The following is a 23,926-nucleotide window of genomic DNA, read 5'->3' as shown; positions in this document are numbered from 1 at the left end:
AAAATAAAACTGTCAAAACTTGCAAACAAAAAACCTCTAAGGTTTATTCTTTCTCAGTTTCAAAATACAGTTCTGCTCTACGAGGCGGGAGATGAGCGTTTCGTAGTTTCTCACTGAACTTTTCACCGCCCCTTTCCGTCTCTCAGCGGAGTTTACTCACACTTTCCTCCATCAAACACTGGAAATCTTTCTGTTGGTGGTGATTCCTTCTCACATCATCCTCTCTCCAATTTCTTTTTCGCTCTCCCTTCTTATCTTTGAGTACTAGGATTCTCGTCCTCCCATATTGGACTCTCATATATCTGTTTCTGCTCGAAACGATGCTTATCTTTGATTCTTGAAGGCTTGAGAGGGTGAATCAGAACACAACTATTTACAGAATCATCTGCTCTGATTTTGTCCACCCTAGTACACCTAAATTTAAGCCATCTTGGAGCATTACTTTTCTCGGGCTGATACATTGTTTTTCCGGTTCGGAACTTGAGATTCATGGGCAGATCATGTTCATCTCCGGGCTTAACTACCCTAGTCATTCTCCTCCTTTTCCTCTGAGACAAGGTCGTGTCTGAGGCGAGTTCATCTGATTCTTCGTCATCATCTCAATGAAACGAAGATGATGGAGCATCTGCAACGTTTAAAAATGAACTCATCCTTCTTGCTCTCTCGATCACCTTCTTCTTGGAACGATGGAGATGGTCGTGATGACTCAGTGTTAACCCTCTTCCGAGGAGACAACAATTTCACCACGCCAGTTTTTCCTACTCGACTCATTGCTGTGTTAAGAGGACAAAAGTGCACCTCCAGACAACATGGATGGCTGCCTACTTTGGACATCCTCGTTTCGTCTTCGTTTCCCACACACACCATCCGAGCTGTGGCGAGGCGAGGATGGTTTAACTTTAACTTTAACTTTCTGTTTAAACATTTTACTAGCAACAGAATTGCTTTCCTCCACTTGAAATACACCTCTCTTGGATGAAGTGTTGTTTTGCCTCGGGGAATGATTTTTAGTTTTGGGAGAAAAGGATTTGGCATCAGAAGAAGGCGAAGGTTGGCCATTGCCAGCTTCCTTCTTCTTAGGGGAAGGGATTACTACGGAAAGCTTCGCGCTCTTCTTATGCCGGAGTTTAGTGGGATGCTCTTTGAGTGGTCGTCTCCGTCCATACTTACATATATCGTGGCATGAACCGCTTAGGAAGTGCATTTGAATCTGAAGCAACATCACCATTGAGAGAAGCAGAGTCCATCTGTTTCTCTCAAGTTGGCTTTGGAGTCTTGTCCCACCAACACCCAAGTCCTGCAAATTGTCACATGCCATCAAAATATGCTTGCTAAGAGCACTCCCAATGGAGTTCCCTAAAAACTCCCTTATTTCTCCCTAACTCCTGCCACATCAGCGCCACATCAGCACCAAAATTTATCCCCAGTTTTTAGCCAAGTGCTACATTGGTTTCTCCCTTATTTCTCCCTTATTTCTCCCTAACTCAACATTTCATTTTTACATCATTATTTTTTATATTATTTAATTTTCCCTACAAATGTATTTAATAAATAGACTAATAATGAACAATTCATCGTTGTATTAATCATTGGAAAATATAATACAACGAGAAAAAAAAAACTACAAATAAAAAACGCAAATAAACAAAGATTTAAAAAAAAAAAATCTAAGACGGAGGGGCCGGAGGGGCGTCGGGATCGAGCCCCAGCGTACTCTGCAGGTGTTGGATGCATTTCCAGAGGGCCGCCTTTTCTTCAGGGGTCCCGCCGCCGGTGAAGTACAGCGTGTACATCTGGGTCAGATTGGCGACATTGCTCGAATAAGTGGCTTTTTCTAAGTCGATGACGGATTCCGACGCGACTTCCGACGTTGCGCCCTTCCCCTTCCGCCTCCCCTTCGCCTTCTTCACTCCCTCCGGGCGCTCGTGCGGACCATCCCCACTCAAGTCGATGTGGGCCGCGCTCCCCTCGCTCTCCGAAACGCTAAGTCGCGAGCGCACCGATTTCCCGTGCAGCGCGTCGTGCATTCCCGTCCGGAATTTGGGGAGATCCTTCAGCTTATCGTAGATGTTCCAATACTTGAAGCCCTTCGTCGACAAGTACTGGCTACTATACATCCGGATGGCCTCATCTCGGACCATGTGCTCGTTCTGGCCACTCGTCATGTGAGTCATCAAGTTAGAATAAATACCGTTGAAGTGCCCGCAGTCCCTCATGAGGCGCTCCCAATGCCGACGGATCGCCTCGCTGCCATGGTCCTTCATTGAGGCAGTCTTGTGGCTCCTGTACTTCGCGGCAATCCGCTCCCAGAATATGATCTCAGTCTGGTAGTTGCTGCGCTCCGCGTCCTGTGACGTGTCCGCCCAGCAGTCGGCTATCAGCTCGGACTCTTGCAGAGTGTAAGTAGTCCTTACCCGCTTCGGCCTCTCATCGGAACCCGTATCAGTCGCAGCCGACGACGCCGGCGCCTTCCCCCTCCCGCTCCTAGAAGGCGGCTCGGTGGGCGTTTCTTCCACCTCGAAGTCCTCCGCGCTCAGTGTCGCGGCCTGAGATTCTTGGTCGCCTGGGGTTGATCCGGGGGTGTCGAACTGGGGCCGATACACATCGTCGGCTGGAAAGGGCATTCTGCCGGCAGAGTTGAAGTACGGAGAAAGTCTCCGCGCCGGAGGAGTCTGCAAAGGAGACGGACCCCCGTATGGAAGTTGGCCGGGAGGAGAACCCATCGCCAACAACGACTGCATCCACTGCTCGTTTGCTTCATCCGTGTTGGGAATTTGTGAACTCGACTCTTTCCCCTTACCCTTATCCTTACCCGATCGGGAACTTTTCTTCCAAAAGCTCATAATTTTGATGAAAATTGAAGATTGGGAGAAGAGATTGAAAATGGAGAGAATGAAGATTGTGGGTGATGAATGGAGGAAGTGGAGGAAATATTTATAGGGGTGGAATGTAAAATAGCCGTTGGGTTCAAAAAAAAAAAAAAAAAATTTTAATTATCGCCGATTATCGCCGAGCGTCGCCACAGTGGCCGGCGATCGCTCGGCGATAATCCGGCGTTAGAACGCCACTCGGCGAAGCAACGGCAACATTATCGCCGAATTATCGCCGACTTCGCCACAATGGCCGGCGATAATTCGGCGATAACCGGCGATTTATCGCCGAGAATTCGCCACCTCCATTGGGAATGCTCTAAGAAGTTTAAACAAATTTGGCCTTACCAGTGACGAAGCCAGAAATATTATGTCGGGGGGGCCCAAACCTTAGGTATTTTTCAGCGTCTGCATCGCTGAAAATTGTTATAACATGGTAAATGGGGAATTGCAAAAGATATAGATGGATATTGAGAGAAAAAAAGTGGGAGAAAGCATAGTAGAAACTAGAAATATATGTACATGTTATCGATTAAAAATACTCCATCCGTCTCACAATAAGAGTCATATTTGGTTGAGCATGAATTTTAAGAAATGTAAAGAAAAGTGGATTGAATAAGTTATGGAATATGAATCCTACTTATATACAATAGTGTTTCATAATAAAATATGAGTTGAATAAGTTGGTGGAATATGAGAACTACTACCATTTACGTTAAAAGCGAAATAAGACTCTTATTGTGGGATGAGCGGAAATAGAAAAATAGGACTTTTATTGTAGAATAGAGGGAATAAGGTGCTAGTAAATTAGAATATAAGACGAAAGTCGGATATATGTAAATAAATAGCAATGGGAGTAAACTATTGCACATAAAAGGGTAAGAAAATAAAACAAAAAACTTTTCAAATTTATAGGGTGAAGGATTTGAATTTGGGAACATAAAAATATAAGAAAGAAGGGTATAAGAAAATAAAACAAAATCATGGAATTATAAATGTAAGAAAATAAAAAAAAAATGATTTGTAGACTGAATGGATTGAACTTTTGGGAACAAAAACAAATTCTTGCATATAAGTGTATGAAAAGGGATTAAAACCTAGGAACATATATATAATGGTTTGTGTAAAAATGACAATTCCTCTTAAAATAACACCGTGACATCACTTATACAACAATATTATAAACGCTACACAACAATATTCAATACGGTAGACAACAATCTATAGATTGCTATCTAGCGTGTTGGATATTGTTGTTCAAGAAAAATTGTTGTATAAGGTACTCCCTCCGTCCCATAAAAGTTGAGTCGTATTCCTTTTTAGTCCGTCCCAACAAAGTTGAGTCATTTCCTTTTTTAACAAAAGACAAAACATCTAATTACTCTTACTTTATTCCATCATTTACTTTACTCGCTCTTATCCTTCCTACTTTTTTCATCTCTCCTATTTATTTAATATAAATTCCTAATCTCCGTGCCCAAAAGTTTTGTATCAACTTTTATGGGACGGAGAGAGTATTAAATATTGCTGGTCGTCTTTTTTATCTTTGAATTTTTTTTGGCCACGTGGCAGCTTATTATTCGTCCATGTGTACAAATGATTGACTAAGAATGTTAGTATGATGTTATTTTAAGGGGTGGTGACACCCTGAACACTTCCCTGTATATACTAATAATTGTTTAAGCTGGGGGGCCCAGTGGCCCCCAAGGCCCCATAGTGGCTTCGTCACCGAATTGTTACATTGTAAATTAAAAATATGATAACCATTTATTTCCTATATAAAGCTAGATCCCAAAAATGTTAATTTCTTATAATATCTTCAGCCTTGACAAATAAACGATGGATGAATTTGCGTTATCGTCTACAAGATATAGAAGCAACCTAAATTAAGGTCTAGTTAGTTCATCAAAATCCTAAAACAAACATGCAAACACATAATCCCTATCAATTTACTAGAATTTTGACCTATGAATATATTGCACAACAATCGAAAGGGAAATTAAGTAGAAACTAAATCTTATCATAGAGGGCATACGTAATTGACTAAGCAAAAATCTATAAAAACTTCTTGAAAATTAGATACGTGTATATATTTATATCCGGCAATGATAAATAATTGAAACTATAGAAAAGTGAGGAAATATAAAACAACGGTGTGCGGAAAAACCTAATGCATCAATACAGAATTTAAATAAAAAAGGGGAAATGGCGTTGTAAATTTGTAATGGTGAAGGTAAAGTGAAAACCTTTTCTCCTGTTATTTATCTATGTTCCTGTTTCCCTATGCAATAGATTTTCAGCAATTCATATAGATAGTGTCCAAATGTATATATCCAAATAAATATGGTTAAATTTTCGAATTTGTCTATCTTTTAGGCATTTACTTGAAATAAGTAATCCTACCCAACATAGTACGTATAATTTTATTTTATTTTATGCCTGAATCAATATAGATTCCATATAAATAATGGTCTTTCTAGAACATTAATACCATCAACCAACTTTGAATGGGTAAAAAGTTTTACATAGGTAAAAAAAAAAAATACTTCCTTCGATTATAAATACGTCAAAATCCATGGATTTTCCATAATATTTGCGAGCATCAAAGATAAGCAACTAGTATTTGTATAAATTCACTCTTTTAAATTTTTTGAATTGAATTATTTATATATTTATTCACTGTTTTGAATTGGGAGAGACAATGTGAACTTCACCCTTTAGAGATCTCTAGAGTTTTCAAAGCCAAGGTCTAATGTTTGAGATGCGTTCAGATGATCTAATTATTTAATTATTAACTGTAGTTTATTTATTATTCCATAATGATGGGTATGTTCTCATTTCATTTAAGACACAAAACGGTTTGTGGATGATTAGTACAAATTCCTAACTTAAGTTCATAGCATTGAGTTAATTTAAAGCAAAACATGGAAACTGTACACAGTATACTCTTTACATTTTACAATATTTTCTTTTGCAGATTAAAAATGGTAACAACACCAAATTTATCAAGGGAAATGATTTTTTAACATTATGGCACTACTTATAATGGGTTTAAATAAGAGTAATTATTACATTATATTTTAGTTTTAATTATATTTATATCTTGTATATATACTTTATCATACATTTCATAATCATTAGTTAGTAATTAGTAGCATAATACTTTATCATACATGTCATAATTGCAATATTAATTGAATGAGAGTGGGCGTTATACAATCAAAGATTTAACTGAAGTTGCAATAAATTATGGACATCTTCATCAATGAGCATGTAATAACGGCAACTTAGTTCATACTATATATATTAAAAGGGTGGACATTTAATTTACAAAGCCAATCCCACAAAAAATACAATGATCTCCAAATCTTCCACCACCATGATATTCAAGGTCCTAATTTGGTTCCTGTTTTGCAAAACAATGGTGCAAGGCAGTGTGGTGTTCGACTACCCCAAACGAGATGGGTGTCCGATGAATATGAAACCCGAGTGTTTGGAACAAGTTTCTAAAGAGATGAGCTGTGGAAATCTGACTTCCCCAGTTTTCAACAAAGTTTCTGATGTTTGTTGCATCAATCTCTATTATAATTATCTTGAAGATTGCTTCTTCAGGTCACTGGTTAAGGATGTGGCCAGAGTCAACCACTGCCAAAGGGCTGAAAATGACATCCACCATAGAGCTGATCAAATTTGGGATTTATGTGCCAATTATGCTTAGAAAAAACTGTCACAACCCAATCCATGTATCAAAACAAAATGTTAGCCCATAATAAGATTATATGGAGATACCATGCGATGTGCAGTTATAATCTTTATTATATAAATATACAATATAAAAAAAAGAGTTTATGTTCATGTTAATTAAGGATAGAGAAAAGATAAATGTACATAAATTGTACATATACTATATCCTTAAATTTTTAAATTTAATTGAATTTATTTAAAAATTAAGTACTTTGTTATTTATTGTATTATATGTAACAATAAGAAAGAAGTGGCATAGAAATTTTTTTGTCAAATTGTGACATAACTTCAAGCTTGATTCGAATTAATTATACAATATTTACTAAGAAAATATTTTTTTTCTTAAATATACAAATATTTAAGTTAAAATTTCATTTTTTTTTTGAAATGCTGCAAAATGATTAGTATGAAATTTATTTTAAATCAATTAATATTTATAAATTGATTTTCAATATAAGTTCGATTATTTTCATACAATTATTTATATTTATCACTACCCGGAAGGATATTATAAGAAATATGATTGTAATAATTAATTTAGTGGTAAGATATAGTGAATTAGTTACCAGGACACAAAATCTCTGTCCTTCTTCTTCTTCTTTTTAATTTTTTCATCATTTTGTTGATTGGGAAATGCATATCTCGATACATCGATCATTTTTGGAATTGCAATTTAGTCATGCGAATTAGAAAACTATCTACTACGACTAAAATCTACTCACTCCATTCTACAATAGTGGAAGCGTTTCTTTTCATCACGCGATTTAAGAAAAATTGTGTTTTGAATTAAATAAAGGAAGAATAAAGTAGAAAATGCAAAAAGTAAAGAGACGAAAAAATATATAATCTTAAACTATGTGATAAGAAATGTGTTGACTTATAATAAAAAAAAATATTTCCATTAATATGGAACGTATCAAAATGATAAAATAACTCAACCACTATGGAATGAAGAGAAAATAATATATATCGTATAGACTTTGAAAAGTATTTGAATCACTTGGAACAGTTTCAAACTCGATTGTACTTATTTGTAGTAAATTTAGTCAGTAATGAACTCGAATATAATCTTCTGGATTCCATCTAAAACTGTCCAAAAGTGAATATATGAAAAAAGATAAAACTAGGGGTGCTTAAATAGTTCTCCGGTTCTCGATTAACCGGAATCGGAAAAATCTGGTTCTGGTACCGGTTCTAACTTTTCAAATAAAATCGGTTCCGGTTCGGGAACCAGATTATAATTCAATTTTTTTTAATAATTTAATATACTAATAAATCTAATTTAATTAAATTAGTTTTGAACTAAAGTAAAATAAGTTGAAACATTCCGTGATTTTTAGATTTAAGTAGTGTTAGATTTGCGAGCTCTGTTTTGTGAAGTATTTAAAATGTTTAATCCGTGGTACTTTGATTCTACAATTATTTCTCTAATCTATTTTTTATGAACTAACTACAATGACTAGGATATCATAAGTTTGTTTTTAATTTCCAAAAGAACTTATACAAATACAATATCATTTCATATGATAGAAATTTAACTTTATAACAAATTTATATAACAATTCATTTAACATACGATTTTAACCTATTTGTGAATATTTTATTAACTGTTCCGTTATAAATCAAAAAGTCACAACAAGATCAATTAGTATTGAAAATTCCAATGAATATTTGTTTTGCCAAAAAAGGAAAAATGAAATCCAATTTTAAAACTCATTTTTTAAAAAAATTGCTAAAGTTTATAACTCCTATTTTTGTATTAAAAAATTGCTAACATAAACTAGTCCGACCTACTACACTTGGCATCACTCTTATCCATATATGAATACTATTGTATAGTTGATTTATATTTTTTGTGTATGTATTTGAATTTTTAGGCATTATTTGTTATATTTCTAGATGTTGGATTATTATTTTTTTAGTATTCAACTATTTAAAATTATAAATAAATTCGGATTAAAATTATACATCGGTTCCAGTTCGGAACTGGAATCGACCGGTTCTTAACTGGCCGGTTCCAAACCGGAACCGATCGGTTCCGGTTCCAGTTCCGGTTCTAGGACTTATGAAAATATAAAACCGGTTAACCGGTCAATCGGTCCGGTTAGAACCGAATCCGGGCGGTTCCAAACCGGAACTGATCGATTCCGGTTCCGGTTCTAGGACTTATGAAAATTTAAAACCGGTTAACCGGTCAACTGGTCCGGTTAGAACCGGAACCGACCGGTTCCAAACTAGAACCGATCGATTTCGGTTCCGGTCTAGGACTTCAGAAAATTTAAAACCGGTTAACCGGCCAACTGGTCCAGTTAGAACCGAAACTGGCCGAATAAGCAGGCCTAGATAAAACTACTTGATAGGTTTATTCATTTTCTAGGACAATAATCTTGAATAAATTAAATAGTAGTACTACTAGAAGGTAACAAATTTGAAAGTTTCAAGGAGTAATACATTGAATAATCAAGTCTAATTGTAGTTAGTGGAACTTCGATAGTAAATACAAAATACTACTTTCAAATAGTGAACCGAAGTCGAATATATTCATCCGGATTCCTTGTCAAATAAGTCAAAAACTGGTTATAATAAAGACATAATTGTATAACCCCAAGGCTCTGATTACATAATTAAATTGATGTAATCTTTGACATCTTAGTTTATCATTATCCTAGCCATTAAAATATCACACTTGCGTTGTGCTATATATATATTATTGATTGCAGCATAATAGCTCCACTGGAAAATTAAACAACTCTCTCTCTCTGGAAAGATGGAAGTTCTGTTAGCAATTTTATGGCAGTTGGGTGATATGTTTGTGAAGGCACCTTTATTATCATCAACAATATTCACAATATTAGGAGTGTTGGGAGGTTTTATGTGGTATTTTTACCAACCATATTTTAGTGTAAGAAAAATCCCAGGGCCTCCCACTATGCCCTTTGTTGGACACATTCCTTTGATGGCTAAACATGGCCCTGATGTCTTCTCTGTTCTTGCCAACCGCTATGGTCCTATTTTCAGGTTCCTTTTTTCTTTACTCAATTGGAGTAATATTTTGACCATTTCTTCTTTGATCAATAAGAAAAAATATTTGTTGATGTTTGTTTAGGGGGAAGAGGAGAGTTTCCCATTTAATCATTAGTACACGTCGATTGCATAATAAGACAATTTACTCCTTTAGTAGTAGTAGTACTTCCTCCGTTCCATAGTAATGGAGGCTTTTTTTTGGCACGTAGATTAAAAAAAATTGTGTTTGGTGAGTTAAGTAAAAGGAAAATTGGAAAATGAAAAAGGTAGAGAGATGAAGAGAAAAAAAAAGTAAGAGAGAGTAAAGTAGATATGGAAAAATGTGTAGACTTTTATTAAAAAAGAAAATGACTTTATTACTATCAAACATATAAAAATGGCAAAATGACTCTAGTAATATTTTATTACCATTACACACTAAAGCAAAAAAAGAGTATGTTGTGATTGGTGATCAAACGACAGGAGTAATGATTGGTCCAAACTAGTCACTAACATTAATTATCACTATATCTATCTTTAATTATATGATTTTAAAGTTATACTTTCATATTTAAAAAAATTCTTTAATTATTTTGACACCAACATTAATTATCACTATATGTATCTTTAATATATACTCCCTCTGTCCCATTAAAAATGCATCGTTTTCCTTTTTTGGTTGTCCCATTAAAAATGAAACGTTTCCTTAAATGGAAACAACTCTATCTCTACTTTTTCATCTCTCTTACTTTACTCTCTCTTCATTAACTCACAAAACAACACTGCATAAAATTCCGTGCCGATTCTCAAATGTTGCATTTTAAGTGGGACGGAGGGAGTATTATTCATATCTCATTATTCAATTTTATTTTAGCTATGTAGATTTATTTCTATATGTGGTTTACACTAAAATATACTCCCCTCCTTTCTATAGTAATAGAATCATTTTGCTCGTTTTAGTACGTTCTATAGTAATAGAGTCATTTCCCTTTTTAGTAAAAGTCAACACATTTTTCCACACCTACTTTACTCTCTCTTACTTTTTTCTCTTTTTATCTCTCTACCTTTTTCACTTTCCACTTTATTCTCCATTTATATAACTCACCTAACATAATTTTTCTTAATCTCCGTGCTGAAAAGAGGCGTCTCTATTACTATGGAACGGAGAGAGTAATTGTTACTACTACTACTATTAGTTTGAATTCCCAGTATTAAAATCCTACTGACCAACTTTATGTCCTAATTCTTTTATGTAGGTTTCATATGGGCAGACAGCCTCTTGTAATAGTGGCATCTGCAGAACTTTGCAGGGAAGTTGGTGTAACCAAATTCAAAAGTTTCTCCAACAGAAGCATTCCTATACCTTTAGCTGGATCGCCTCTTCATATCAAAGGCTTATTCATGACCAAGTACACTACCTCTATTCTTCCTTCACTTATCCTCCATTTCTTTTATTTTAATTTTAGAATTGTTAACCTAGATTTGGCTAATAACTTAATACTATCAACTAACACAGTCTTTAAATTTATGTTCATTTATCAATAAAAAAAATATCCAGAGAACCAAGATGGTCGATGATGCGAAACACAGTGCTATCGTTCTTCCAGCCATCGCGGATCGCAGGAATGATCCCCGCAATGCAAGACATCATTCAATCAGCCACTGACAATCTCGACTCCGGATCATTCACATTTTCCGAATTAACCCTCAAAATCACCACCGACGTAATCGGAAAAACCTCATTCGGAATGGATTTCGGCCTCTCCAAACCAAAACCAACTGGAAACAACAACAACAACAACAACAACAACAACAACAACAACAACAACGAGGCAGAAGAATTCATCAAGGAACACATCTACGCCACAACGCAACTGAAGATGGACCTAACCGGGTCCGTCTCCAGCATATTAGGCTTCCTACTCCCCTTCCTCCAAAACCCGTGCCGCGAGATTCTGAAGAGAATCCCCGGCACAATGGACTGGAAACTGGAGAGAACAAACAAGAGCATCACTTCTCGGCTCGACCACATCGTCGACAAGAGAAAAAATGATAAAAACCGAGGCACAAAAGACTTCATCTCGCTCTTACTCAACGCGACCGAGTCAGAGAAGGCTGTGAGAAACCTTCTCACGCCCGACTATATAAGCGCGCTCACGTACGAGCAGTTGCTGGCTGGATCCACAAACATTTCTTTCACAATCTCTACGGTGGTCTATCTTGTTGCAGCCCATCCACACGTTGAGAAGAAGCTCCTTCACGAAATAGATGCGTTCGGCCCTCGTGATCGCCTGCCTACATCCGACCAGCTGCAAAATCAATTCCCGTTTCTTGATCAGGCACCTTTTCTCTTCCCAATTCATAATTTATACTAGTAATATTTTTTTCTATCAATCCGATCACATTTAAATATAATAATCCCGATTCTGATCTATAGGTGATCAAGGAAACTATGAGATTCTTCGTAGTCTCTCCTTTAGTTGCAAGAGAAGCAGTAGAGGATGTTAAAGTTGGAGGCTATGATATTCCAAAGGTACATTTACATATTTCTTTCATTACTTGTTTCAAATTATCCCAAGCTTTTTCCTCTATGTCCCATCATTAATTTTACTTATTTTTAATCCTTAATTATGAGATTTTAAAGCAATTATTGTGAAAATCATTTATTAATAAAAATAAATACTACTATAAAAGATAATTATAAACTCGAACATATTTAGTTTCATTGTTTTGACAAGAAAAAGATCTCCATAAGTAGAAAACATGGTTATAAAATATACACAATCTCTTAACTTGACATATCATGTGTGAAATTGAACAGGGTACATGGGTGTGGATTGGGACCGGAGTTGTGGCTAAAGATCCAAAAAACTTTCCAGATCCGGATGAGTTTAGACCGGAAAGGTTTGATCCAGAGGGGGAAGAGGAGAAGACAAGGCATCCTTACTCCTTCCTTGCATTCGGAATAGGGCCTCGAGCGTGCATAGGCCAGAAATTTAGCATGCAAGAAATCAAGCTCGCACTTATCCATCTTTACAGACATTACCTGTTCCGTCACTCCCCACACATGGAGACTCCCTTGGAATTTCAGTATGGGATACTTCTCAACTTCAAAAATGGTGTCAAGCTCATAGCCACCAAACGCACTTGAAACCTAATGCAAATCTCAAATGTATGTGTTGTTTTGACTCATGATCAAATATATATTCAGCATTTCTTCCTTTTCATGGAGTAGTATTGAAGTCGATGCATATAATATATATCCTGTATTTCATATATATCTCTGGGTGCAACAAAACATGAATCTATATATGTAACAGCCGGACCTTTTAGGGTACAATAAATGCGGCGGCTGCTACCCAAAACCGACTCCAAAGAAGTAAACATAGGCTAGGGTTTCATTTAAAGAGTACTGACCAAAAGAATTGGAAGGAATATCAGAGTATTTAATGCAACAACTTAACCTAGAAGTCCAAAGGAAGATAGATATCATAAATGATGATCAAAACCTTAAGAGTACGACATAGTATCCAAGACAAAATCACAAGAAAAGGGCTAAGGCCACAACCGAAAGTAAGATGCAAATTATTCCAAAAAGAAATTCTAAAGAGTATCAAAAATTCAGCGGAAAACGACCAAGAGAGAAGCATAGCTATGTATGGTGACACAACTACACTTAGAGTTCAACATATCCATATTTATTAATTAAGCTGCTCAACACCCGCCACCGCTCGTCATCATTCAACCTGCACATAAGGAAAACACATGCAGGGCTGAGTATTTTGAAATACTCAGTGAGCTCATTGCCAAAACATTTTATAAGTTATGCCACCCTTACCAAGTGAACTCGAGTTTTAAGCAGTTATAAAATAATATCACGAGTATCACAAAATATATTTTCCATAGACTGACCAGTCAAAATAACTCCCCATTTTCCTCAACATAATCCACAATCACAATCATTCCATGGTGCGACGAAAGTGTGGCCACACTTTTCGCCCACGAGACCGGCCGACTAGCAAGGACGGCTCCCGATCCCCTCGTGTACACAGCCTGGTAGGGCTTGCGGCCCATACTCAGACCCGAATTCGTATAAACATATCCATAGCCATATAGCCCAATGGAGCGAACTCACAAACTAGGCATCAGACACACAATATCACAATAAAACAGACATAGGCATGACATAACAGTTAAACCACCCTTATAACACCAAACAACGTTTCGATAAAATAAAAGAGAGTTTTTAGAGTAAAGCCCACCTCGATTGCTTAGTTTTCAAGTAGTTTCGCTTTTCCGTTATCCGGCTTCGCAACCAAAGTCTCACCTTTTAATCACATAGGCACATATCACAGATTAGGTTCAATACTAGTCTTACTCATGCATGTCTCATTACTTTTCCCTCTTCCCAACGATTTATCTTATCATTACCAATTAATCAAGACCATGTTTACCACACAAGATTATTTAACTATCAAACACACACTACACAACACAACAACACACACTCACACACGGCACACACACACACGGCACACACACACACGGCGCACACACATACACATGTTCCCACATCCCTTTTTATCCCTCTTTCACTCAACCAAGATGCATGAGGGTTCAAGAAGACCGATTAATCGGTTAGAAGAAGAAAAAGAAGAAGTAGAAGAAGAATAAGGAGGACTCATAAACGAAATACATTTTTAGCGAAAAACAATCGGTAGAAACAAAGTAGAGACTTGGTTCTTCAATATCCTCGGATTAAACTTCGATTTCTTCTCAAGGGATGAAGGATTAATGGAGTAAAGTAGAAGAAAATTGAGAGAGTGTATGGGAGGGTGGGGGCCGAAAATTATGGAGGCTAGGGTTGATGTTTCTCTTATTTATAGAGTCCAACAAGATCTTTAGGTAATTAGAATAGAATATTTGGTAAGATCTCATTCTCCCCAAATTAAATCAATAAAATAATATTGTGAAGTAGGGAAGAAGAATTAACAAAAATAGGCTAGGTATCAAGCATGGTATTTTCGAAAATTAGGCCTTCCAATTAGCCATGGTTTTGTTTTGGTATATTTTACGGAGTAGAATAAAATATCACGGAGCAAAATAAAAATAAGAATTCTCCCAATTTGGAGTAGAAATAGGCGTCTCATATGCCTAATTAAATAAGGCATGGATTTTTCAAATATTGCCTAGAATAAGGTAAGACAAGATCTCTTGAGGTATGGAAAGATTTGGTAGAATAATTAAATTCTAGGTATGGAAGGAAATCAAGTAAGGAGTCAAATAAAATAAAATAATTCCTTCCTTCCCAATTATGGTGATTTTCGAAAATCACTAGAAAAATAAGGGGGCTCGATTTTTCCATCTTTAAACAAGGAAATAATTGGCTCTTGGAATTTAATTTGGATAAATATCCCAAGGATTAAATAAATTCCGGAAGAAATAGAATTTCTCTTCAAAGGGGTCTAGGGTTCGAAAATTTCAAGAATTAGGGTGACAAGTATTTATGGAAATTTTCTCTAATATTCTCACTCACCCTTAAACAATTAATTGCCACATAATCTCATAACTTAATACAGTATATCACATGCCACATCATATAGTTTGACTTTTCAACTTTCAACACAAACCCTAACTCAATTCGACCATAACATCTCATGAAATAATTGCATTCTCGATTCCACGTCATCAACAATTAATTCTAGGGCTCTAAAATTAGGGTTCTAAATTACGGGATGTTACAATATATTTATCTCATGACACCCTTGTTTCATACATCAAGTATTTTAATGCATATTACTCCAATTACTTTTTTTTATTCCATAAGTAAATAAAGATGCATGAAGTATTTTAATGCATAGTATTAAGATGAAGAGGGAATCAGATGATAGTCTAACTTATGTATTGATGTTAGAAATAGACTTGGTAGTGAGGCCAAGGCTGTTCGAGCACACTACGTCCAATGTGGTTTACAATTCGAGTGGGAATGAAATTGGCAAGAGATAATTATAATAGCTATCTTTATTTTATCCTATGATTTGTTAGTTTTTAAGTACAGTATATTTGATTTGTTTCCTGTTAATTTTGTTAGTAGTAGGATTGGTATTATTAGTTTTTTGATTAATTGTTTGCTAGTTTATTAAGTACTAATAACCTATTAAATCTCCCGTGAAATTTAAAATTGAAATATTAAATTGTGAAATTTAATTATTTTTTTCAATGATCTCATACATACATAAATCAATTTCTTCTGTTAATGTGCAAAACGACAATATTTCAGAATAGCCAACAAGATGTTACATATAACAACACACACAACACACAACTAGAGAATAGCCAGAACACTACTCAGAGCAAGAAAACTAAGAACTGGAAATTAATACTACAACGAATACATTTCCAGTCACAGCTTGTAACAGCCCGGCATTTCTAGGGTATAATGAATACGGCGACTGTTAACTAGGCGAACTTAAGGCGACAGGAATATAGACTAGGGTTTCATTTAAAGAGATTTGACCAAGTGTTTAATGAAGTATCAAGGCAATAAGTCAACGGCTTACTTACGAAAATCAAGATTTAATAGATAGCATAGGCTAAGCTCAAAAATCAAAGGTTTATTGTAGCTCCAACAAAACGCAATAATTTCCCAATATTCCAATAGGTTCAAACCAACCAAAGATAATAAGTTTCAAAACATTCAGCGGAAGCATTTCAAGAGAAAGCGAAGCCATGTATGAAGACACGACTACACTCAAAATCCCAACCATCCATATTATTCGATTCAACCATCTCAACACCACCGACCGCCCGTCGCCACTAAACCTGCACATAGGGAAAACACGTGCATGGCTGAGTATTTTAAAAATACTCAGTGGACTCATGCCAAAACATTTTGTAGTTATGCCACCCTTACCATAGTGAAATCGAGATTTTGCATTTATTTAAAGATAAGCATCGAGTATCACAAAATATATCATGGACTGGCCAGTCAAATAATACCTCCCATTTTCTCATCAATTATCATTTCATATGGTGCGACGAAGTGTGGCCACACTTTCGCCCACGAGACCGGCCGACTAGCAAGGACGGCTCCCGATCTCCAGTGTACACTAGCCTGATAGGGTTTGCGGCCTTACTCAGACCCGAATTCGTTTATATAGCCCTTTAGCCTAATGGAGCGTACTCACAATCTAGGCATCAGGCACACACAATATCCAAAATAATTCATAGGCATGACATAACAGTTTAATCCACTCTTATTTCTCCAACATCATAAGTTTGCAACATAAGAGAGAGTTTAAGAATAAAGCCCACCTCGATTTCCTTCGAGTTCAAAAACGCACTCCTTCTTGTTATCACGCCGGGAACGCGAACTATCACCTTTAGTTCATATATTTCAAATAAGTCTCAATCATGGATCAAAATCATGCATGATCTCACGTTTCCCTTTTTCCATTGATTATTTTCAATATCACCAATCAAAATCAAAGTACGATTATCATATCGTTTTTATTCACACAACAATTCCAGATTTATCATCAAATCGTGTCACGCATGAGTGTTTCCCACACACAACACGCACACACACACAACACACGTGTGCACGCATACCGAGGCGTGCACACACACACACGGTCACACACCCACACATGCATCAAAATTCACCGATTAATTTCCCCCTTCACTCGATCTAAATGCATGTGGACTCAAGAACACCGATTGATCGGTAGAAGAAGAGGAGATCAAAATAAAAATACCTTTTCACTAGAACAATCGGTAGGAAACAAGTAGGATCTTGATTCTTCAACAAAATCTTGAATTGCAGCTTCAATTCTTCTCCAAAAGATGAAGAATTAATGGAGAAAGTAGGAGAAAAATTTGAGAGAGAGAGGGGAGAGAGATCGGCGAGAGAGAGGGAGAGAGGGGGCGGTTTTTGTGATGCCAGGGTTTTGATTCTCCCTCTTATATTTATAGAGTGCAAGATATACTCCACTAATTAAATAAATCAAGATTTGGAGAGGATTTGGTGGAAGAAGTGACGTTAAAATGGTTGAGGAAAAAGGGGATTTCGAATTGCTTAGGCTATTTAATTAGCCTATGATTTAATTTGAATATTTCACGGAGTAGAATAAAATATCACGAAGCAAGAAAATAATAATAAATCTCCCTAAATATAAGGAAAAAGTGGCGTGTAGTTGACTTCTTCAAAAAGGGATTTAATAATAATCCTAATTAAATTAGGATATGGTAAGATCTTCTTAGATTTGGCAAGATATGCTAGGATATTTGAATTTATTCATGGAAGAGAATAAACAAGGGATAAAAATAATCCCTTCTCCTATAATATAAGGGATTTTCGAAAATCCCATTATATGACAAGGGTTTTGAAAATTTCATCAACAAAATAAGGAATATTCGGACTTTGGATTTAATTTGGATAATTATCCCAAGCAATAATTAAATCCAAGAAAAATAGGATTTCTTTCCAATAAAATAGGAGGGGTCGAAAATTCCACATACTTAAATAATGCTCCTATTTAATTCTCACCCATCCCTTAGGAAAATAATTCACCACACTTATTATTTCTCCCCACATTAAAATATTCGCATATTCGAATTTTCACCTCCACTTCACATTTTCCAACGACTTTGACCATTTCACGGCCACGTCATATTTTCCACCATGTTGACTATTCAATAGCCACGTCACATATTCAACAAGTTTAACTATTCAATTCAAACTCAATTCCATATCGCAATTATGTCACAAGAATATTGCAACAAATCATTTATCATTTAATTCCCCACAGTCATAGCATTTAATGCAAAAATTTCCACGTCACAAAAATTAGAGTTCGAAAAAGCGGGGCGTTACACAGCTCAATCTTGTAATAATCAAGAGCACGATAATCCTCCATTCCAGTATCCGATTTGCTATTGCTCAATAATGCTCGTTGCTTCTCAATTTCCCATTCGACACCAACTGCTCCAATAAAAACAACATGAAATTACTAAAATTTCGAATTCACAATAAAAGATTGTTTGCAGCATTTCCTTACCTGAAGAAGATCACCGATGTTGATGACTAAAGCTCCTTCAACTGGTTGAATGTCGATCCATTGGCCTTCACACAGAACCTGGAGGCCGCAAACAAGTTGGTTTTGTAGAAGAATTGTGAGGAATCCAGCATCCGAATGCTTGCAAGTTCCGATTGCAAGTTGAGGCTCATGGCATGCCGGATAGTAGTGGCAATGGAGACGATGCCCCTTCGAACATTCCATCTTTCCCAGAAAATCAGTGTTTAGTCCCAGTGCCTCAGATAATAGCTCCAGCAGAATATTCTCCAAATTTCCACATGTTTTGAATATTCCACTGTTGAATCTTTGTCATCAGTAAACATTTGAATATGAATTCTCCTGTTTGGTCAAAAACATTATAGTACCGTCCTCTGTCCCCATATATTTAACAAATGAAACAGAGTATATTGCCAATAAAATTATAATAGTACTCCCTTCGTCCCACAAAAGATGTCACACTTTACTTTTTAGTTTGTCCCAGAAAAGATATCACATTTCCCTTTTTAAAAAAAGTACTCTCTCACATGAATATAAAAATTGTATTTTCTCTCTCCATTTAACACACAAAACAAAACCTCCTAAAATCCCGTGCCGTCCCACAAGTGTGACATCTTTTGTGGGACGGAGCAGAGGCGGAGCTAGGAATTTGAAGGAAAGGGGGCAAATTTACATACAAAAGAATTTTAAAATTTTGAGGAGGGGCATTTAGTAGAAAATTAAAAGAATTAAATTTAAAATATGCATATAGATACATGGGATGAAAAATAAGAGGTGGGGCAATTGCCCCACTTTGTTAACATGTACATTCGCCTCTGGGATGGAGGGAGTAGTACTATAATTCAAAAAAAAGAAAGAAAATTTACAACGACAGAATGAAACGATCATATCTCCCAATTATTTAGTTATATTTTGATTTACTATATCTATTCCATATTTGTTTAGATATTTGTTTCTTGCTCAATAAATTAGGTTAGTAGTATTGGAGTATTATTGTCACGACCGTACTTTGCTAAGGATAGCAAAGCCGGAAAACCGTGACTAGGGGTGGGAGATAAGAAGACGGGAATAGAAAGGGGATAAAAAAATTTCAAATTAACTTTTAATCACTAGAATTTGAATGAAAATCTTACTTTTCAATGAATATTTATCAGCATATAGAACAATCAATGTTCTCTAGAACCTTAGTGTGCAGCGGAATGAACACGGTCACATGTATGGAGACATGCACCGCCGAGCCTCTATTTAAAATAAAAAGAAAATCATAACTCTGCTCAGCATTCTTCACCATCACTGCTCAACTTGCACATTTAGAAATATATGCAGGGCTGAGTATAAAAATACTCAGTGAACACATTGCCGAAATATACATACATAAAATGAAAATATTGTCATGCCATCACAGTAACACTCGAAGGTTTTCTCTTAAAAGGCCCGAGCTTACTAAATTCTTTGTGAGCTAAAGTTCGACTGATCAGTCTAAGTTCTTTTGTATTTCTACTATATCTGATCAACACCAAGTGCCGGGAGATGGTGCTCTTCCACGGTCACCTACATCTTTCTCCGGCCGTGGAGGTGGCCACCTCCCAACGACCTCCACTATATCAACTTTGTGCCGTGGAAGGTGGCCACCTTCCAACGGTCACTTGTGTACACTAATCCGAGTAGGGACACCACCCTCACTCGAACCCGAATTCGATTCTTATGTTCCAACCAAACAGATAGGCTCCGTACACATAAAATAAATTATTATGGCAAGACAACATCATTTGCATAAACAACAAACATAATCATATATTTTTTTTTTTTTCAATCTACGTAGGATAGAAAAGTTCACCTCGTTTGTTTAATTTCCTTAACTTGAATTTCTCGCTCCGACCTTAACTTGCGGAGCTAACCTTTTTGAAAACATCACATACTAATCAAACTTCAACAAATTATTAAACTTTAATAGGAATGCATGCCTCCTAATTAAGCCCTCTCATCGTTCCCTTATCCTTTAAAACTTTTGAAACTCATATATTATTTAATACTCCTTTCACTATTCCCCGGCTTCGACTAAATTGGAACTTCATAATTTAGTATGAATTTTACTCCCGCAAAACTCTAACAAAATCAAAGATCGATTATTTTAGCTTAGCTACACTATTAGAAGGAACCATATATATAAACACTAATTGAAGCTTAATTTAAAACTTAGGCTAAGATTTAATATTAAATCCCTCCCAATAAATTCAGATTTTGAAATTGGGCCAAGACTTCCCTTTATTTTTAACCCGAGTAATTAAATTTCGAAGCTGGGCCTCCTTGGTATATTTACTGCAGCCCCAACTATTAAAAGCGAGTTGGGCTTGAATTTATTTATTTCATTCCCTTAGTCCAAATAAATAAAATGTTAGTCCAACAACAAAATAACCCACATAGGAGTACCCACTTCATCTCCCTCACCATTCACACCCAAATCCTATTTTGATGTGAGAGAAAATCCGCCGCCGCCGATCCTAGGGCTGTCAAATCATGCTTGTTGGGTCGTTATTGTTAGAGTTTGTATACTAGAAATCATGTTTCGAGTGATTGAATACTGTAAAACTCTTATTTTATTTTCCAATGAATAAAACAAATTATTTTTGTCATAATGTTGTTACGTTTTACATTTAATGGATGTTCATGCATGTTTAAATGTATAAGTTAACTTAACAAAGTCTAAGTCTTTGTTTTAGTAGACCGGTTGTAGGCTGCGTCCACTTTAAGGTAACACGGTCAGTTCCAAACAAAGAAAAAGATGAATTTCACAACCTAGTTGGAATTAGACTATCCATCGAGAAAGGTTGCAATGTCAGTCCGCATATTTCTAAGCCTTACTGAAATAAGATGACATTGGTGGTATAGCACTGAACGGATCTAACAACAAGACTTGTCCTTAGGCTATCTTCTGAAAGGAGAGGTCTTGATAAATATTTGTTTCTTAATCAATGTAGGTTAGCATTGAGCATACAGTATTGATTATGCATTACTTTGACTTATCAAATGGTGCGGGTTTTTCGTAATCCAATAAACCTGATATATTGGGTAGTGGTGATTAATATCTAGCGGTGCTAGGATTGCTATTATATTGAATCGTGCGCGAGGAGAGTCTCGTTTGATAATGTCCTTAAGAGGAGCGCGAAACAAGGTTTTATTATTCGGAACCTAGCTAGTTGGAGTTTGATTACTCTATGAATAATAAATAAGCGTTTCATGCTAAGTCCACTCTTGGAATTAATAAGAAGTTAATGAATTAAGTCCATAGCAGACATTAATTAATTAATGGACATTTTTATCTTAAGCGCGGGAAATGAAAGTTAAACGGAAACCCGGATTACTTATAATTACGGATTTGGATGGGGAGAGTTCAATATTACTTCTGTAGTGGCTGCTCGTAATATTCCAATTAAGCTTATATTAAATTGTGGGTTCAATTTAATTAGTAAAAAGTAAATTGGATGAGCCAATATCCAAAACCTTCCATAGATCCATATCTGGGCCCAAAAGGAACTTAATATAAATTGGAGAATAAAGGAGACATAAATCATAATTTTGAATACACAAAAATTTTCGTCCCCCTCTACTAGAGGAGTTCGAAATTCTCTCCAATTAGGAAAATGATTTCTCCTGTCGTCTTTATTTAAATCCTAGTATTCTGGTGAGATCAGCCCACACTGATATCAGAGTACAGTTCGGGAACCAGAGAGAAGATTTGTGGTCTAGTATTCAAAGCTTCACGTGGAGAAGCTGCTAGCCATCTTCAATTCTTTGGAGAATTAATTAGGTATTATTTCTGCTCCGTAGAAAAGCATGTTTTAGGTTTCAATATTCGTAAAGCATGATTAATTCAAGTTATGAGCATGATACATGTGAGAATTACGCGAATAGATTTTGTCTAAATAATCCGCTAAATAGATCTGATTATTACGTGATTTATTTGTGCGATTAATAATTGTTAAATTATGTTAATCCGTCGTACCGCTTCCGCTGCCAGTTCCATAAGTTATCGTGTCAACCCATTATCGACCCAATCGAATCGTGTCCCAACCCAATCCAACCCAAAATCATCGGGTTCTTATCGTGTCTCAACCCAACGGGTTCGTGCGCGTTATCCGTACCCAAAAAAAAAGTAAACTCTTGTTAATGATAGTAAGTTAGCTTGACACGACTCGATAACAACTAAAACATGATGTTATTATACGATTTAAACATGATATTAAACAAAAAAATAAAAAATTACCAAATTAAAATAATTATTTTCTTAATCAAAATAATAAAATAAAAATATAGTAATATTAAATCTATATAATAAAATTAAATAATTAAAAATAATAATTTTTAATAAAATATAAGCATAACATTTTCTTAAAATTCATAAAAAATTAACTAATATTTTTTAATTAATTAAAATTAAAGTATAATATTTTTAATCAACAAAAATAACTAAAAATTAAAGTTTAATAATTTTTTAATTAATAAAATATAATTTTTTTTTTTTAACATGTAACCCAAACCCGACCCAAACACGACCCGACCCAACCTGTTATCTTCGTGTTCTTATTGGGTGGACCCTATAATGACAAAAATCCTAAACGTGTGTATTCGCGTGGGTTCGTGTCGTATCAAAAACTGCCAGCCCTAGCCGATCCTGTCCAGAGCCGTCGTCCGCCGCCGCATCCGGCTGTGTCTCTCTCTCCTTCAGATTCTCCCTCTCTCTTCTCTCTCTCTTTCTTCCCCACTCCCTCTTCTTCTCTTGGCGCTGCTCACACCACCACGCCGACGCCGCTGCTGCTCTCACGGTGGCGTCGACTCCCCCCCCATCGCTGGCTGTTGTGCGACCCAGGTCCGTTACCGAGTGTAGGGCTCCAACCGCCGCCATCGTCTTGTTGCCTCGCGAACTCCGTCGGTGTCGCTGGGAGGAGAAATTTCAGAATAAGGGATTAAATTCGCTGACCTTTCATAATTAGGGATTCAATTCGCTGACCTTTCGTAATTAGAGATCGAGGCATGCGTATTCTTCGGAATAAGGGATTTCTGATGCTTTATCTTATTTAAGTTCTTTTTTAATATTATTTCCCTCTAAACATTTATCAATTGCCTAAATTACCCCCTTCAAACTTTTACCTAAATTCAATAAAAAAAAAGAAATCAGCGCCGTTTTTCTCTAAATAATTTAGCGCCGTCTTGTAATCTATCCCAAATCACCCGCCT

The 23,926-nt window shown here is 36.0% G+C and overlaps 1 protein-coding gene and 2 pseudogenes across 1 annotated transcript; 1 reads left to right on the top strand and 2 right to left on the bottom strand.

Moving 5' to 3' along the window:
- Window positions 1-2: 2 nt before the first annotated feature.
- On the bottom strand, window positions 3-1,318 carry LOC148926415 (uncharacterized; annotated as a pseudogene).
- An 8,048-nt stretch (window positions 1,319-9,366) lies between these two features.
- Window positions 9,367-12,838, top strand: LOC125191236 (cytochrome P450 711A1-like). Its single transcript, XM_048088752.2, has 5 exons — window positions 9,367-9,632; window positions 10,874-11,026; window positions 11,176-11,956; window positions 12,055-12,150; window positions 12,439-12,838. The coding sequence occupies exons 1-5, from the start codon at window positions 9,382-9,384 to the stop codon at window positions 12,766-12,768; spliced, it is 1,611 nt and encodes a 536-aa protein (XP_047944709.1). The 5' UTR covers window positions 9,367-9,381; the 3' UTR covers window positions 12,769-12,838.
- A 5,720-nt stretch (window positions 12,839-18,558) lies between these two features.
- LOC125190996 (1-aminocyclopropane-1-carboxylate oxidase homolog 1-like) overlaps window positions 18,559-23,926 on the bottom strand; it is a 49,877-nt pseudogene continuing 44,509 nt past the window's right edge.

Source organism: Salvia hispanica, chromosome 5 (genome assembly GCF_029641045.1).
Source record: "Salvia hispanica isolate PSC_SH4W2 chromosome 5, Shi_PSC_v1, whole genome shotgun sequence".
In the NCBI taxonomy this organism is placed as follows: Eukaryota; Viridiplantae; Streptophyta; class Magnoliopsida; order Lamiales; family Lamiaceae; genus Salvia; species Salvia hispanica.
This window is presented reverse-complemented; position numbering and strand designations above follow the sequence as displayed.

Excerpts from the sequence above, each read along its gene's own strand:
- LOC125191236 (XM_048088752.2), top strand. The coding sequence starts at position 9,382 with ATGGAAGTTCTGTTAGCAATTTTATGGCAGTTGGGTGATATGTTTGTG. Across the intron at positions 11,957-12,054 it reads AATTCCCGTTTCTTGATCAG|GTGATCAAGGAAACTATGAG; the intron begins GCACCTTTTCTC and ends TCTGATCTATAG. Across the intron at positions 12,151-12,438 it reads GAGGCTATGATATTCCAAAG|GGTACATGGGTGTGGATTGG; the intron begins GTACATTTACAT and ends GAAATTGAACAG.